The sequence below is a fragment of the Vigna radiata genome, unplaced genomic scaffold (genome assembly GCF_000741045.1).
Source record: "Vigna radiata var. radiata cultivar VC1973A unplaced genomic scaffold, Vradiata_ver6 scaffold_161, whole genome shotgun sequence".
In the NCBI taxonomy this organism is placed as follows: domain Eukaryota; kingdom Viridiplantae; phylum Streptophyta; class Magnoliopsida; order Fabales; family Fabaceae; genus Vigna; species Vigna radiata.
In genome coordinates, this window is record NW_014542362.1 from 436,680 (window position 1) to 451,513 (window position 14,834).

General features: G+C 30.9%; 2 protein-coding genes across 9 annotated transcripts; both read right to left on the reverse strand.

Annotated features, from left to right (window-relative positions):
- Positions 1-1,627: 1,627 nt before the first annotated feature.
- LOC106779810 (shaggy-related protein kinase eta) lies at positions 1,628-6,805 on the reverse strand. 7 transcript variants are annotated; one of them, XM_022776694.1, is made up of 13 exons: positions 6,640-6,802; positions 6,273-6,424; positions 5,645-5,734; positions 5,405-5,464; positions 5,059-5,331; positions 4,901-4,975; positions 4,747-4,803; positions 2,894-3,034; positions 2,737-2,787; positions 2,584-2,655; positions 2,418-2,501; positions 2,196-2,297; positions 1,628-2,025 (listed from the first exon to the last, which is right to left on the reverse strand). In XM_022776694.1, exons 3-13 carry the CDS (start codon positions 5,732-5,734, stop codon positions 1,942-1,944), a joined length of 1,089 nt encoding a protein of 362 aa, XP_022632415.1. In that variant the 5' UTR covers positions 6,273-6,424; positions 6,640-6,802; the 3' UTR covers positions 1,628-1,941. The 7 variants fall into 7 exon arrangements, 6 of the variants coding, with proteins under 6 accessions (XP_022632415.1, XP_022632414.1, XP_014523495.1 ...); XM_022776693.1 differs by lacking the exon at positions 6,273-6,424 and having other exon boundaries at positions 5,645-5,751; XM_014668009.2 differs by lacking the exon at positions 6,273-6,424 and having other exon boundaries at positions 6,640-6,801.
- A 999-nt stretch (positions 6,806-7,804) lies between these two features.
- On the reverse strand, positions 7,805-11,486 carry LOC106779809 (nucleobase-ascorbate transporter 2). 2 transcript variants are annotated; one of them, XM_014668008.2, is made up of 13 exons: positions 11,093-11,486; positions 10,885-10,982; positions 10,421-10,597; positions 9,960-10,060; positions 9,766-9,841; positions 9,602-9,661; positions 9,278-9,462; positions 9,053-9,149; positions 8,785-8,930; positions 8,622-8,713; positions 8,467-8,544; positions 8,219-8,379; positions 7,805-8,070 (listed from the first exon to the last, which is right to left on the reverse strand). In XM_014668008.2, exons 1-13 carry the CDS (start codon positions 11,181-11,183, stop codon positions 7,894-7,896), a joined length of 1,539 nt encoding a protein of 512 aa, XP_014523494.1. In that variant the 5' UTR covers positions 11,184-11,486; the 3' UTR covers positions 7,805-7,893. The 2 variants fall into 2 exon arrangements, with proteins under 2 accessions (XP_014523494.1, XP_014523493.1); XM_014668007.2 differs by having other exon boundaries at positions 7,805-8,140.
- Positions 11,487-14,834: the final 3,348 nt, after the last annotated feature.

Below are 14,834 nucleotides of genomic sequence, written 5' to 3' on the forward strand. Positions count from 1 at the left end.
ACTTAAAATTCCACATCCAAGTATCTAGATTGTAATTCCCATCTTATAAACATAAGCATCCTTTTGCTATGAATTTAGGAACAATTTTGGATATTTCAGCACAAAAAAGTTTATCATTAATTGACTTATCATGTTAGAATTTAATTTCCCTTCTCCAATCTTCCATGAAATAAATTTCCCAAACCAATTTTCTGGGTTATTTGAACTGCTTATACTTTTTAAGTCTCTCCTCTAAATGAACACATTTTTTTTTGTTATTTTCCCAATGTATAAGTTTCTCTATCCCCTACTTTGCTTCTACTATTGGTCTTATAATCAACCATCCATTTCTTACATGTTACATACCCATTTTACTAAAAATGTCTCAAAGAGTTTGATGATGTCTTTCACTTTTCGCCAACAATTTCTTTTGCCAACAAATATCACAAAAAAAATAATATATATATATATATATATATATATATATATATATATATATAAATTTAGATATATGACTAAATAATAGAAAAATGTTTTAATGATCTAATTGCGATAAAAAATTACAAAAGAAAAAAAAAATCAAATAGTGTAAATTTAGAAGCTAAAGAAAATCAACCTCCTGTTATTACTGCTCTCACTGTGCCCTTCTAGAGTCTAAACCCTAGCTTTCTATACATGATGGTGTTGTATAATGAAGAATAATGTAGGCCTAATGACTAGAAACTAAAAGTATGCTTCCAATTTATAGCTCTAATCTACCATAAAGTCATCCACAGTAGATAAAAGTGAAATAGACCCATTATTTAGAAAGCCCATGCACACTCGTTCAATGCAACGTTTCTTAGTGTAATACAACAATATGTAAAGATTATCCCACTTAATCCATTTATTCAATTATCAATGAAAATAAGAAATAAAATATATGAATCATGATGATATTCACTAATATTGAGTATTATTTGTCATGTATCATAATATAAGAAGTCTATTGTCACAAACTCTTAATTCTAACGTATAACTTATTTATTTATTCTATATCACAATAAATTGAGTTTTCAAAAAATAAAACATGTGAACAAAAATGATAAAATAATAAATTTAAAGACTAAAAAAATATATATGTTAGACTTAAAATAAAATCTAAAAATTTTAATACAATTTTACGTACTAAAAACTACAAATAAAATATCGTAGTGGAAGAAAGAACTATTGAAAACATGTTTAGAAAAGTAAGATGAAAAAATAACTTTTTCTTAGAAAAAATATCTAATAAATTTTCTATAACAAAATTCCAATAATAAGAGATGTAAAAAAGGCATCTGCCGGTCAAAACAAGATTTGACCCATGCCAAAAAATATCAGACCGGCCTAAAGCATATGCCACAATAACTGTAACTTTTAGGCTCAAGATATCCTAAGTGAACCGTTTTTACACACTTCTAAATAAATTCAAAACAAAATATAAACAAAAGTATTGACAAGGCAATAGGACGACAATGGTAAAGTGATGACAAGGACAAGGTGGCAATAGCAAATAAGGAGTTTGGTCTTTTAATCACTTCCATGGAATTAAAGAGTGCTCAGCATATTTTTAGTGCAGAAAGATAGCTTGAAGAAGAAATATGATTTCTTTTAGTAAAATTGTTGATATCATAAAAGATCATTATTAAGATATCCGTGTTGAATCTCTCTTATTAAAGTAAAACTATAAACATACCGGCTTAAGATTCTGAATTATGAACTTATTCATAACTTATCAGTGTTGAATCTCTCGTATTATTCTAAAAAACCTCACATTACATATTTGATATCTACAGTTACAATTGCATACACATTGTCCTGTCCATGTTTAGGTATACAGCTTCAATTTGAAGGTACTCATCCATACAGATGGTGGCTGCAATCCAGAACCCGAGTCTCTTTTAACTTGTATCCATTAGAATACACCTTGCACATGTTAAGTCATGTTCCACCAAAATGAGTATGTTGTAGCTTCGCATGATCAGGTATTAACTTATCAATAAGCTCCGGAGAAGCTCCGGATAACTGTAAACAGACAGCAAGAACATTTAATACACCCTAAACAAGGAACTTATTGAATATCAGATCATGGATATATACTCATAATGAAGCTGTCTATCAATTTTGTTGGGTAGGTCATTTAGATTTTTTGTAACCTTCACTCATAGCTATGAAGACGATGCAGCCACACTCACCTCTTGTTTAAAGTTGAATAGAGGGGGAAATGGCCGACCATCTGGCAATTGAGCATTGGGTTCACGGAGTTCATCAAAGAATGGGTGTGCACATGCTTCTAGCTGCATCCAAAAAAAAAGTCCTCCTCAAACTGCTAGATGTAAAAGTCACTAAATGATAAAGATTTATAAGTATGATTTGCACACTCAGAAATAAATCATAATTGAAGTAATCACACTCACCGCAGTACAACGATGGGTTGGGGAATACTGCAGGAGCCGGGAAGTAAGATCAATTGCTTCTGGAGGCATACTTTGGTGGAATATCTACACTCAAAATTGATAATCTGAATAAACCAAGTGGCAGAAGATAAAAAAATGCAGAGTTGTACCATGGATGTGCCCAAACCTGTGGAAACTTGAAATCATTGTTGTTTGAATTTGAACTGCAAACTTCCTCTTGAGAGGGTGTGCCAAGAACCTGAAATACGGAATTTATTGACCTGACTTCTTATGACGAGTGATACGATCTTAAAAACTTAACATGTGACATCAGTCGCACCTTGATAATCTCTACAAGTTGGTCCACTGCATTGTCGCCAGGAAATAATGGCTTCAAAAGTTCCATATTTTGTGTCAGATGGCATGTAGATAGTGAATATTATGGAATGAGACTATTTGCATAATTTTAACAATAAAAGAAAAGCAATGATATAAACCTTGCCCAAAAGCAGTTCAGCAAGGACACAGCCAGCTGACCAAATATCAATTGAAGTTGTGTACTCAGTGGCACCAAAGATTAGTTCGGGTGCCCGATAGAAAAGTGAACATATGTGTGATAAATTAGCTTCACCTTTAACCTGATACATAAAATCCCAAGTAAGCAAGAAACATCTGTTGGAATAACACTGAAAAATATTATCCAGCATATCGTAATATGAGTCACAGTTTAAAAGCTGATGAGCATAAGTTTAATGCATAAAAATCATACAGAAATCTCGAAAAACACAACAATGGACGGTTACCAAAAAGGCCCTAAACAAAGCAATATCAAAACCCAAAAACTGCCCGCTCTATCCAAAAGACCAAAACAAAAAAGGGCATAAAAAGGTTACAATACATATCCCAGAGACAAGGGGACGGGGATGTCAGTTAGGAAGGTACTGAGTCATCGTGCAAATATACGAAGGTTTGGAAAAAGGTTGGCTATGATGTTTATGCACCAGCAAAGCAGTGGATGTGTAAGAGAAATGAGAGAAAAATGTCATCGAAGATTTTTAGGACTTGGAAGCTCTAGTTGTGAGATTGGTGAAACTGGGATTTGAGCAGGTCAATAGATCAGCCACCTACAAGGTGGTGATGGCAGTGCCTTTTTCTGTCGAACACTAGTGCGATCTCATGGAATTATGAAATAATAGTAGAAATAGTCGGAATTCTTAAAGGTGTGAAACCAGTGATCAGTAGGGTGAACCACTTACAAATATAGTTTTTCCGGGAAGATCGCTCAAATGTGGCAAGTATTACAGCATGGAAGATGAGAAAAAGGGGGAAATGAAGCAGAAGAAGCTCCCGAAAATAATTGAACAACACGACTATGACATCGCGGAGCAAGTACAAATGGCATAGCTTTGAGGTCCTTGTTTACATGGAGGGATACATCAGAGTAAAGAATCTCTATCTATTTAAAATAGATCTAAAATTTAATTTCTGTTTTCTATTCAACTTCTTATTTTATCTTGGGGTTAAAACAATTATTATAAAAATTAAGTTTAATTAAATTTTAAGTCATCATAAATTTGCGCATTAAATTCCTATTAAATTTTTTATGTGTGATAGTCAAAATTTTTATAGTTTTCAATTGAATTCCTAGCGTTTAATTTCTTTTGACTAATTGAATGATGTGACTCTTGGTTTAGTGTCTTCAACTAATAAGAAATGTGACAAGAATGAAGATGACAGAAAAAAAAGATAAAAGTCACATCATCCAATTAAAAAAAAAAAATTAAATGATAGAAATTCAACTGAAAAGTATAAAAAGATTAGAGTACCCAATAAACATAAACATAAAAAAATTTAATAAAAAATCAATTGAAAATACACAAGCTTGAAACTTAATTAAGCCAAACAAGATATTAACAATTTCACAATTAATTACGAAGTAACCATTTTTTAATGTATGGTGGGTACAGTGATATTTAATTTCCACCGTTAACTATTCACAACAAACTCATTAACCTAGGTTGGTTTTCACCAAAAAAAAAAAAAAACTTAATAAAAAGGAATTTTCACATCTTGGTAAACAAAACATCAATTTATATAAAAAAAAAAATCCCTGTTTTCTTTTTACTGCCTCCTACATACAATTACAGTTGCAACACCCTTGTCATCTACAAACACTTAGCTTTCTGTTGCGTGTCTCTCTCAAATTTCTTATCAGAGATGATATTTAATAATAATTACTTGGTTGAGAATTTAATATAACTAAAGGGGAATCTGGGCATATTTATTACATATAATAATGATGATCATGCAACAAACAAATGTGGATGGACTGAGAACGAAATCAACATACCAGCACTTTTGCACTTCCAAAATCACATATCTTAACCTGGTGTGTAAGAGGATCAACCTAAAGCGTACACAAAATGACAACAGATCAGGAAATAATTCCTTATTTTTTTAGAAAGAAAGTCAATCTTGCATTCTGCCAAAACATGTAAACAAACCAGTATATTTTGAGGCTTCAAATCTCTGTGGCAAACTCCAGGGACAGTGTGGATATAAGCCAGCCCCCTGAAAATCTATATGTGAACCACAGACTCGTATCAAGATGTGAAAACATAAAAACAGAACCTTCTCAATCACTAGAAAATCTGAGGCGTACCTGGTGCATGTAAAGTTTTACAAAGATAAGTGGCATGCTCCGATTAGTGTTACTATAGAATTTTGAGACTCGATGCATAGACTCTGGAACATATTCCATCACCAAATTAAGAAAAAGTTCATCTTCACTTGTAGTGGAAAAGAAACGGTCCTTCAGAGAGATCACATTTGGATGGTCCATCATGCGCATTAACCGTAGCTCACGACTCTTGCCTTTTCTGTCCTGTAAAACCTTCTTAATGGCCACTAGCTCCCCGGTTTCCACGCATTTAGCCTAAGAGGAATATTTATCACCGTGTGCCTGATATATGAAGATAGTGACAGATATGAATATAGTATTGGCATACCAGGAAGACAATTCCAAATGACCCAGTCCCCACAATGCGTTCTGCCAGATAAGTTCTAGTCTACAAAAATAATCAACAGAGACATCAATTTTTCAAAGTTTTAGCATGGATCAAAAATGAAATCTTCTAAATCTCACAACATTTACAAATTCAAGTTACCTTTTTAAAAAACTCATAATCTGGTAAGAAAATCTTAATACCATAAGCTACAGGAAAGATGGGGGTTCACTTCGAAAATACCTGTTTGGGCTTCCCATTTTTTCTTCCTATTGTAGTGGATATAATGTGACCAGTCACGGAGTCATTCACATTGGCATCAGAAGTGGACATCTGTCAAATTGCTACATCTATTAACAAGATATAAGAAATTCTGATATTTCAAATGTTTTGCATGTATTTTGAAAATGATGCAGTTTAAAGGAAGATTAATCATACAGCAATTCAGTTATTCAAAATCTTGTCGAGAAAAAAAAACGGTTATTCAAAATCTAAGCCCCATAGATATTTTCATAAAGAAAGTAAAAAGGGTAGGTAGACAGAGCAAGATTGATATTAGATTTGAGAAATTAAAGAAACAAGCTGATAAAAAGGTTGAAGACAAGAAACATAACAGCACGAAACTCCTAGTACAAGAAACTTGCAATAATTGATGAAATTGAAAGTGAGAGGGAATGCAAAAGTTTGCCACTTAAACAACTTAATACAACATTAACAGCCAGCGGCAAAAGTAGAACATCATTGAATCTTAATAAATTAACCAGAAAATAGAGTAATGAGCTGCAAAGGAATCAAGAAGATCCATTAAATAACCAAAGATCATAAAAATAAAGTCAAGATCATATCACGAGAAATATTTATCATTACACACCCAGTACAGAACTCTCCGCGACCCAAACAAATAAACCAAACATTATATAAAAAAAGAGATGAAGATGAAACAGAGCCAAATGGGTCTTCTCTTTTAAGTCCAAGGGACAAAATCTTCAGTAAGGGAATCCAGTTTTCTACACAAAAGAAAACCTAAACAGCGTCTGAGTCAGTCACGTAAGGAAGGGAAAAGGATCAAAGAAGAAAAATTGGATAACAAAAAATTGAAAACCCATATAACTCCTTAGCTGCTTTTGTCATCCCAAATTATCAAAATTAGAAGGTCTTTTCTTCAGGTGTAAATAAAATTTCTAAGCACAAAACGATAATCCAATTAGATACGAAAAAGAAAGGGAAAAGGCAAGCACCTTGTTGTGGCTATGGTCTGAGATGAAGTAAGAGAATGTTAAGTTTGTGAGATGGTGGAAAAATGAAGAAGATGCTCGAGAGGAGAGTCATCAGAGTCGGCCTTTATAGCTACTGGTGTTGTGTAGCTGCCCAGAACAAGATATTTAATAGGCTTTTCACTTTTTCAAAAAATATCTGCCCACATACTTTCGTATAACACCTTCTAAACTTTTTCTCCTGCTTTGGTAAGAAATGTTTCTTTCTTTTTTAATAAAAAAAAATTAAAGAAAATTATGATATTTTATTTTTCTATTTTTATAACAATATATTTATTTATTATTCTTGTATCAAAAATTAAATATTTAATTCCATTTCTTACCTTTTTCAATTTAATTTTTAAATTTAATTCCATTTATGACTTTTTTTTTTTTTCTGAAAATGTTGAATTCTAAAAAAAGTTCATGTCAACGATAAAGGCTTCTCTCACAAACATGCATAAAAGAAATAAAGTAAAATAATTTGACTCTGTCCTTTTCTTTTCCTTTTTTTTCATCGTCTCATCCCAATAAAACAGAAAACAAGACAGATTACATTTTATTAGTAACCTTTGTTAAAACACAAAAAATTGACAAAAAAGAGGTTAAGCTTAGTTTATATATATATATATATATATATATATATATATATATATATAGTTATATATTTTACATATGTTTTCTAAATTGGTATTTTTTAATGTATTTTGTTTAATTAAAGATAGTAACGAAAGTGTCTGCAATTTTTATTGTATATTTTTAGAGATCCGTTGATGTTAATTTTAAATTCTGAAAGCAAATTCTTCCAATAATAATTTTGTATCACAAAAGTTGAGAAAATAGTATTATATTTATTTATTTTAAATCATAGCAAATTCAGTGCACGACTAATTTAGGTTACATGATATTGTGCAGCACCAAATCTACCAAACCAGATTCATACTCTCTCTCTCTCAATTTTTCTACAACTTGGACATTCATTTTTTTCTTTTACTTAACGAAAGTACTATATATTTTTCCATAAATAATAATTACCGATAATAACTGAATTTTATAAAAATAATGAGAAGTATGTCAAAAAAGGAATAAACAAATAAAATTTCTCTTGTATTAATATGAAAAAAATTAAACTTAATTAATCCAACTCAACTATACTAAAAATAAAAATAAATAAATCGAAAGGGCTCTCAGAAAATACATAGATTATAAATACATACATGAAGGTTTCTTCCCAAACCCTTATTTGGGAAATGATGTTTTTTCCTCTTTAATCTTAGGATGGAGGGAAGAAACGATTGAGGTTGAAAGGGAGGGTGTAGAACTCTTCATTTCTGCTATCTCCTTTAAATGTTCTGAATTTAGCCCACCATGGCATTCCCCTATCCTTGGCACTATCTTTGTAGTCAAGAGTGTTGTCTAAAAACACAGCAACAATCAATGCAACAGTTGGAGAAGAAAAGAATATGGTATTAAGGAAATCGTTGAACTGCAAAGTCATGGAAACAATGACTTGTTAGTTTTCTACTTAGCCAATATAATGAGGGAGATAAAACAATGAACTCACCCATCCGGCATTGGTATGAGCAGGGCCATGAAAGGCCCTTATAGTGTATTCTCTGAAATACTCAGGAATGGACAAACCTAAGAACAGGGAAACACCACAGATAAAGAGGTTCCTCATTGAGTTCATGTTAGTGAATTGCAAAAATGATAGCCCCACAGATGCTGTACAAACAAAATTAGCAATTGTCATATTCACAAAGGCAGAGGAAGGAATCACAAAGTAAAACTAGAGAAAGTAAAACTACTCACCCACAATACCAAACAAAACACAGTACACAGCAGCAAACATGGGGAATGGTATTGATGCAAATAGAGCTCCAAATTTTCCTGAAGAAAGAAGAAAAATATGAACTTTAAGTCAAATGATGAATTACTTTAAAACATTTGTGTTGTTTTCCACTCACCTAACATTGAAAAGAATATCATAAAGCCAGCTGAAACTTGAATCACCCTTCTACTGCCAATACGATTGCTTCCTAGAAGCCCCACATTCTCTCTGTCACAGTCCTACAAGAATCAATTTCTGCCCCATAAAAGTGAAAGAAAAGCATGAAGAATACCACTTACACAGAAACTGTAGAACCAGTGAGTGTTCCAAAAAGGCCATTCAACAAAATTCCAATTCCCTGCCAACCAATACCACGACTCAGCACGTGAGCAGGAGGTGGTGTGGCACTTGCTAGACGTGATGCTGCTTTGTATGCCCCAGTTGACTGAAAAAACAACAAAAAGAAAACTCTTTTTTATTTGAGTACATAGAAACTAAACTCTATTTGCTTTTATTTTATAAATTGTCAACCAAGACTTTATTTTTTTGCACTCGCGGCCTCAATACCTCAACTAATGAGACTAACACAGCAGCCATCATTCCAAAAGAATGACCAGCATCAAATGTAGGAGCACCCCACTCAAGAGGGTATGGAATCTTTATCCTGCCACAACACATTCAAGAGTCAATTAAACATGTTCTTTGCTGCATTCACGAACATGGTTATTTTCTAACAGTAAAAGTATGTGTTTGCAGATGTTCAACACAGATGCTCTTGACAGTACTACCAACCATGGAGCAGAAGAAATGAGGTTGGCCCTGTCTGTCCTGCAACTATGTTGGGTTAAGTCTGGACGGTGTTTGTATGCTCCACTTGCTGTTAATAAATGTGCATATGCCCATATCACTGTTGTGGAAATTAGTAGAGCAAATCTCTCTAGTATAGGTATTTGTCTTATCTGAAAATTTTTCAAGTACTGCAAAACAACAAAGTGATTAGGTCAGTGACCGGGCGGCTTTGGACACACTACATATCTCAGACTCTATTTTTTACTTGCTATCTTTAAACATGTAATGTTTTACTTGTGAGATAACTGCAGTATATATATTTTGCACCTGAGATAAGGCTATAAATAGGATTAGCATGGGAATTCCAATTTCAACGCAAGTCCCCACCTGTGAAAGGACACACAGCAATATGAGCCATGAAAAATACTATCAAATTTCACAATAAGATATCCTGAAAAATAGTACTAGCAACATGTGGCTCGGTGTCATACCACAAGGAAGCCTCTGTCAAATAATCCAAAACCAACTAAGGCAATTACTGGAACCATTCCAAGTGGGCTGAAAAATCTGAAGATAAAGCAAAAGGACATTCATTATCAGATATATCAGCAACTATCAAAATTTCACACTAATAGCCCATACTTTACTTTAAAAATGTATTTGTGTGTTACATTAAATAAATTACCTGGAACAAATAGCCCATATTTGACTAAATCCCAAAATTATTTGTATGCTTGAAGCTACTATTAAAGCTCCTTGAACTGCTCTCATTGTGCTAAGAAATCTCTGGAGATGAATCGAAGGCATTAGTTTAAGGCAACAAAGATAACAAATTTAAGACGAATTTGTGTTTTATCCTGCATATCGTTATTCTAAACTTTGTTTATGTTTCCTTCAATAAATGGCTAGTAAAGAAGACAAATTTCATCACCATGTACGGATCCTACGTCCTGTCATAAGCTTAACAGTAAATATGGTGGTGGTGTACTAAAAGTGTATAGTGATCTTAAATACCTTCTTTCTAGTTAGGTGAATAAGCTTAATTAAACTTTGATATTGATAAATCCTTGAAAGGTAATATGAACTTCAACTTAACAATTGAGTTAGGGACAAAACATGAAAGAGAGATTACAGAAATGCACTGACCAAATGTGGGTCCTCTATCATTGCAAAAGACGGATCACGAATTATAGATATAACGGGGACCATGAATGCATATGATCCTCCTACCACTGTTGGTAATCTTGTTCCAAAGAGTGTCTGCAGTAGTGTATTAATTCCTTCAACAAAAAGGAGGGTCTGTACCACCCTCACTTTATCATCCTGAACAAACAAGTCAATATATGAATGTCAATTCTCTCTCTATATTGCCAATTTCATTTCAGGGCCACCTAACTTCATTTATGTGGGATCCACCCCAATTCATTTTACTGCACAACAAAACCAAATACATAAAACAAAACCATTCAATCATAACTTCAAAAACTATTCCTTGGTGTAGATTTGCAAGTAACACATAAAAGAATTCCACCAGTATCTATCAATCAAAACAACAAAACAAACTCAAGTAGTTAAAAGGACTAGAACAGTTGAACATAGAAACAACTTACATCACTTCCACCCATCACAGGCACCAGAAACGAAGGGATCATCACTGCAGTTCCTAAGGCCAAAATGTAATGCTGGAAACCCAAAGCTATTGTCTCAGCTGCAAACAGTTTAACACAACATATCACTCACAGTGAAAAGTAACTACTAACTAGGAAACAAAACACTAATAATGCAGTTTGAGAAAAGGTTGAAGCTGGTTTTGCATACCCCAAGATGGGTTTGAATCTATACAATACTCTAAGCCTTGAAGTTGGTCCATTGGTGGGTGGCTTATCTCCTCAGGCTTTGTAGCTGCCATGATCACTACCCACTTTGTAACTCCTTTTCTTGCTTCCAAATCCTTCTGCTTTTGAAGCACAGAAGAAGTAGAAACACCCCAAGAGGACAAAAACTCACAAAGACTCACTTTGATCCTCCTTGTTAGAAAGTGAAAGTGAGGAAACTAATTGATTCAGGAATGAAACTGATAGAGTCAATGTATGATGTTAAGAAGCACACAACAACAAATCATAGAAGTAAGAGATGAAAAGAGAAAAAAGTTCACTGGCACTGAGCACTAAGGCCTTTTCTTCTTCAACTTTGTTAGCAGTTGCTGCTATCTTTCTATGTCTGCTTTTGGTTTATTTACGTTATATATATCAAAGGGTTCCGTTAACTTTTCAATATTCCTACATTGCCCCTTAAGGAACTTCCAAAAAACTGAACTCAAATGTTACCGTTGCTTCACTGTTCCCATTAAACTTTACAACTAATTATTTTTTTGGATGTAACCTAATGCTAAAGGGTCTCAGATTGAAAGATAACAATGGCAAGTGTTAATCTGAGTTTCCTTAGACGTTAGGATAAAGGAGAAAGTTTTAACGTAAACATGTTAAAAATATTTAAGTAGTATTTAAAGTATCAGAAATAAATACGAATTATGTTTAACGAATTTTTAAATGAACACACATTTATTGTCCCCATCTCGAATGTCGTAACTGTAATGGCAACTGTTGTCGATTTGTATTGGAAATTAAAACTTTTCCTGTCAACTTTGCAAGAAATTATTAATCACTATTTATAATATACGGTTCCAAGACATATTTATATGATATATAATTAAATATTAATGATTTCATTTTAAATTTGAAAATGTACACATGTGTTACTCAAAAAACGGTCGAGATTATTATAAAATAAATGACATTCAAGTCACTCTAGAATGAGAAAAAAAAAGTTGTGTAATCAAATATTTGATAAAATTTGTGTGACATATTAAATAAACATTCTTAATACATACCTATATGTATTAGATATAAGTATTTAATTATTCGTTTGTTAATAAGATGGTTATAAATCTTGCTAATAATTATTGGTAAATTTTAGTTTAATATTTTTAAAATTCAAGCGATTGAATAAAATTATTAATTATTTTAAAAAATTAATTGTAAAAAAATTAAATTTGATTTCATTCTATTTTTTTTTTTTATTTTAACTTATGAGATTGTAGTTATTCTATAAATAAATAATTTTTTAAAATTTATATTTTGACACAACTAATTTAAATTTATTTTGAGAAAGACCAAGTTATTTACATTAATACTTTATTGAAAAAGACCAAGTTTATATTTTAAAGATATTTTTAAATATTTTGTTAAAATTAAAAAATATATAAAAATATAGGTAGGTATTTTGGATACTACGAATGTCCAAAAAAATTTCATAAGTATTTTTTTCATAGATATATAATAATAACAGAATAAATAATAAGATACAATTTTTTGGAAAATAAAATTTTAACACAATTTTTTAGACTAATGAAATGACAGAAGAAATTTTTCGTGCCTCGTTATCATTCCTAATCCATTAAATAATTTCTTCAATTTAAATCTGAATCAATTTGGTAATAAAATGACAATTTTTATTGAATTTATTGAAGTGTTTTTGTAATTAAAGAATCTGTTATGTTTTGACTAAATTTATTGAAGTGTTTTTTAAGGACAAAAGCATGGTAAAATTGCTTAATTCCTATATATATATACTCCAACGTCTCTCATTTCCTATGTGAAGACAACTAGTATAGAATTGATATTGGAGCCCAGTACATTTCATTCGTCTTAGAACATGAACAAAATAATAGGTTTAATAAGGATTCAATTCATTCAAAAAGTTCAATATTTCTTATTCATTCAACATTAATTTTTTATATCTTTTAATTAAATTTTTACTGTTTTATTTTTCTGTGACTGTTATCTTATTTTATTATTTTTCTTAACTGTTTCTACAGGTTACTAAAATGTAAAATTGTATAACTCATAATAAAATAAAATAATAAGTTAATATATAATGGTAGCATCTTTTGGAAGACCTAAAATATATAACGAACTCCAAGGTGGTATCGATACAGATTCTTAATCATTGTAGGTGATTGCTTTAAAATCATTATAAATTTGAAAAACTTATCCAATATATCTTTAATAAAAATAATAAAAATTATTTATAATATCATTTTATATTAATCGTCGTATCTATTTTTTTAATGTACAAAAAGAAGTTAATCAAATAATAAGATAAAATAACATATAACTAAAATAACAACTAGGTAAATAATAAAAATTCAACTAATAAACATAAAATTATAAATACTTAATAAATAATTTTTAAAAAACTTAATTTATAAAGAAACTCTGACACACACTCTCTCAAAAGTTTAATGATTACACATTAACAGTGTAAAACATTTTTCTCGGCTATTCTATCATAAATTTCGTTGCTAATACGAATATGTAGTAAAATTATTCCTCGTTATAGATAGTGTATAAGAATTATTTTAAACGTTGTGCAAATATATTTTCTACATCTGTTTCTATATATGTTGTTAAATTCATACAATTGACATTTTAATCAATTTTATATTTTATTAAATAAAAAATATAAAATATTTATAATTTATAATCTAATCAAGTTAATGTATCGAATCAAACTATTCTCTAACTTTTTCACATTGTCAATCCATAAAAATTTATTTAGGCTAAATTTAGCGCAATTCAACTTGTATTTTCAATCCTATTCTTAAAAACTTATTATCTAATCCAAATCATCATGCATCTATCATTTTAAATAAATTTCTTGATAAGTATTTTAAGTTTTACCATGGATGTTAACAAAAGGTAATAAGACCACCATATAATCATCATTAATAATGCCAATATACACATGTGAAAGAACCCTGTGGTATATAAACCAATCTTTCTCACTGGACCCACCGTCTGAATTCTTTTTTTCGACAACTTTCATTAGAATATGATGAAGTAAGATAGAAACTATTATATTTATTTTATTATTTACTTAATGTTTTTATACATATTATGTAAAAAAATTTAATTGCAAGTATTTCTAGCTTCATGTCTCAGCTAGTTGTTTTTTTAAAGGATATTCGTCCTTTCTAATTCAAATGAGGGTTGTATCTACAAGACATACTATACTTAAATTAGTTAAATGCATTATATAATGATAAATACAATTATTAATGAATATAATCAACATATCTTGTAGAATATTTTATTTATATTATTATTCATATGTTCTTACTTAGATCAGTTTGGACTATGTGACATAATTACTTGTTAATCTTAGATAAATTCTTTCTTTCATATATAGTTTCATTATGGATTATTATAACTAATTGGTTTGGATGTCATGATTTCATTCTAGTCAAACATGTGTGGGTCAGATATATGTTAACTAAGTAGGTTGACATGTACTCAATTAGGTCTTGTGTCATCATGGTCGAGATGTATCTAGACATTTACAACACATTAGTCTCCCAAATTAGCATGCTATATATTGAAGACATGCAGAAAGCTTTTGTTGATGTCGAATATCAATATTGTCTTGCTTGTAAGGATGCCGGCCTTTAGTTCTTATTTTGTTGTCGAGGATATCGATCTTCCACCCTTGTCATGTTTGT

Excerpts from the sequence above, each read along its gene's own strand:
- LOC106779810 (XM_022776693.1), bottom strand. The coding sequence starts at position 5,734 with ATGTCCACTTCTGATGCCAATGTGAATGACTCCGTGACTGGTCACATT. Across the intron at positions 5,465-5,644 it reads AAAATGGGAAGCCCAAACAG|ACTAGAACTTATCTGGCAGA; the intron begins GTATTTTCGAAG and ends TTATTTTTGTAG. Across the intron at positions 5,332-5,404 it reads CATTTGGAATTGTCTTCCTG|GCTAAATGCGTGGAAACCGG; the intron begins GTATGCCAATAC and ends TATTCCTCTTAG.
- LOC106779809 (XM_014668007.2), bottom strand. The coding sequence starts at position 11,183 with ATGGCAGCTACAAAGCCTGAGGAGATAAGCCACCCACCAATGGACCAA. Across the intron at positions 8,931-9,052 it reads TGTTAGTCTCATTAGTTGAG|TCAACTGGGGCATACAAAGC; the intron begins GTATTGAGGCCG and ends TTGTTTTTTCAG. Across the intron at positions 8,714-8,784 it reads ACTGGTTCTACAGTTTCTGT|AGAGAATGTGGGGCTTCTAG; the intron begins GTAAGTGGTATT and ends GGACTGTGACAG.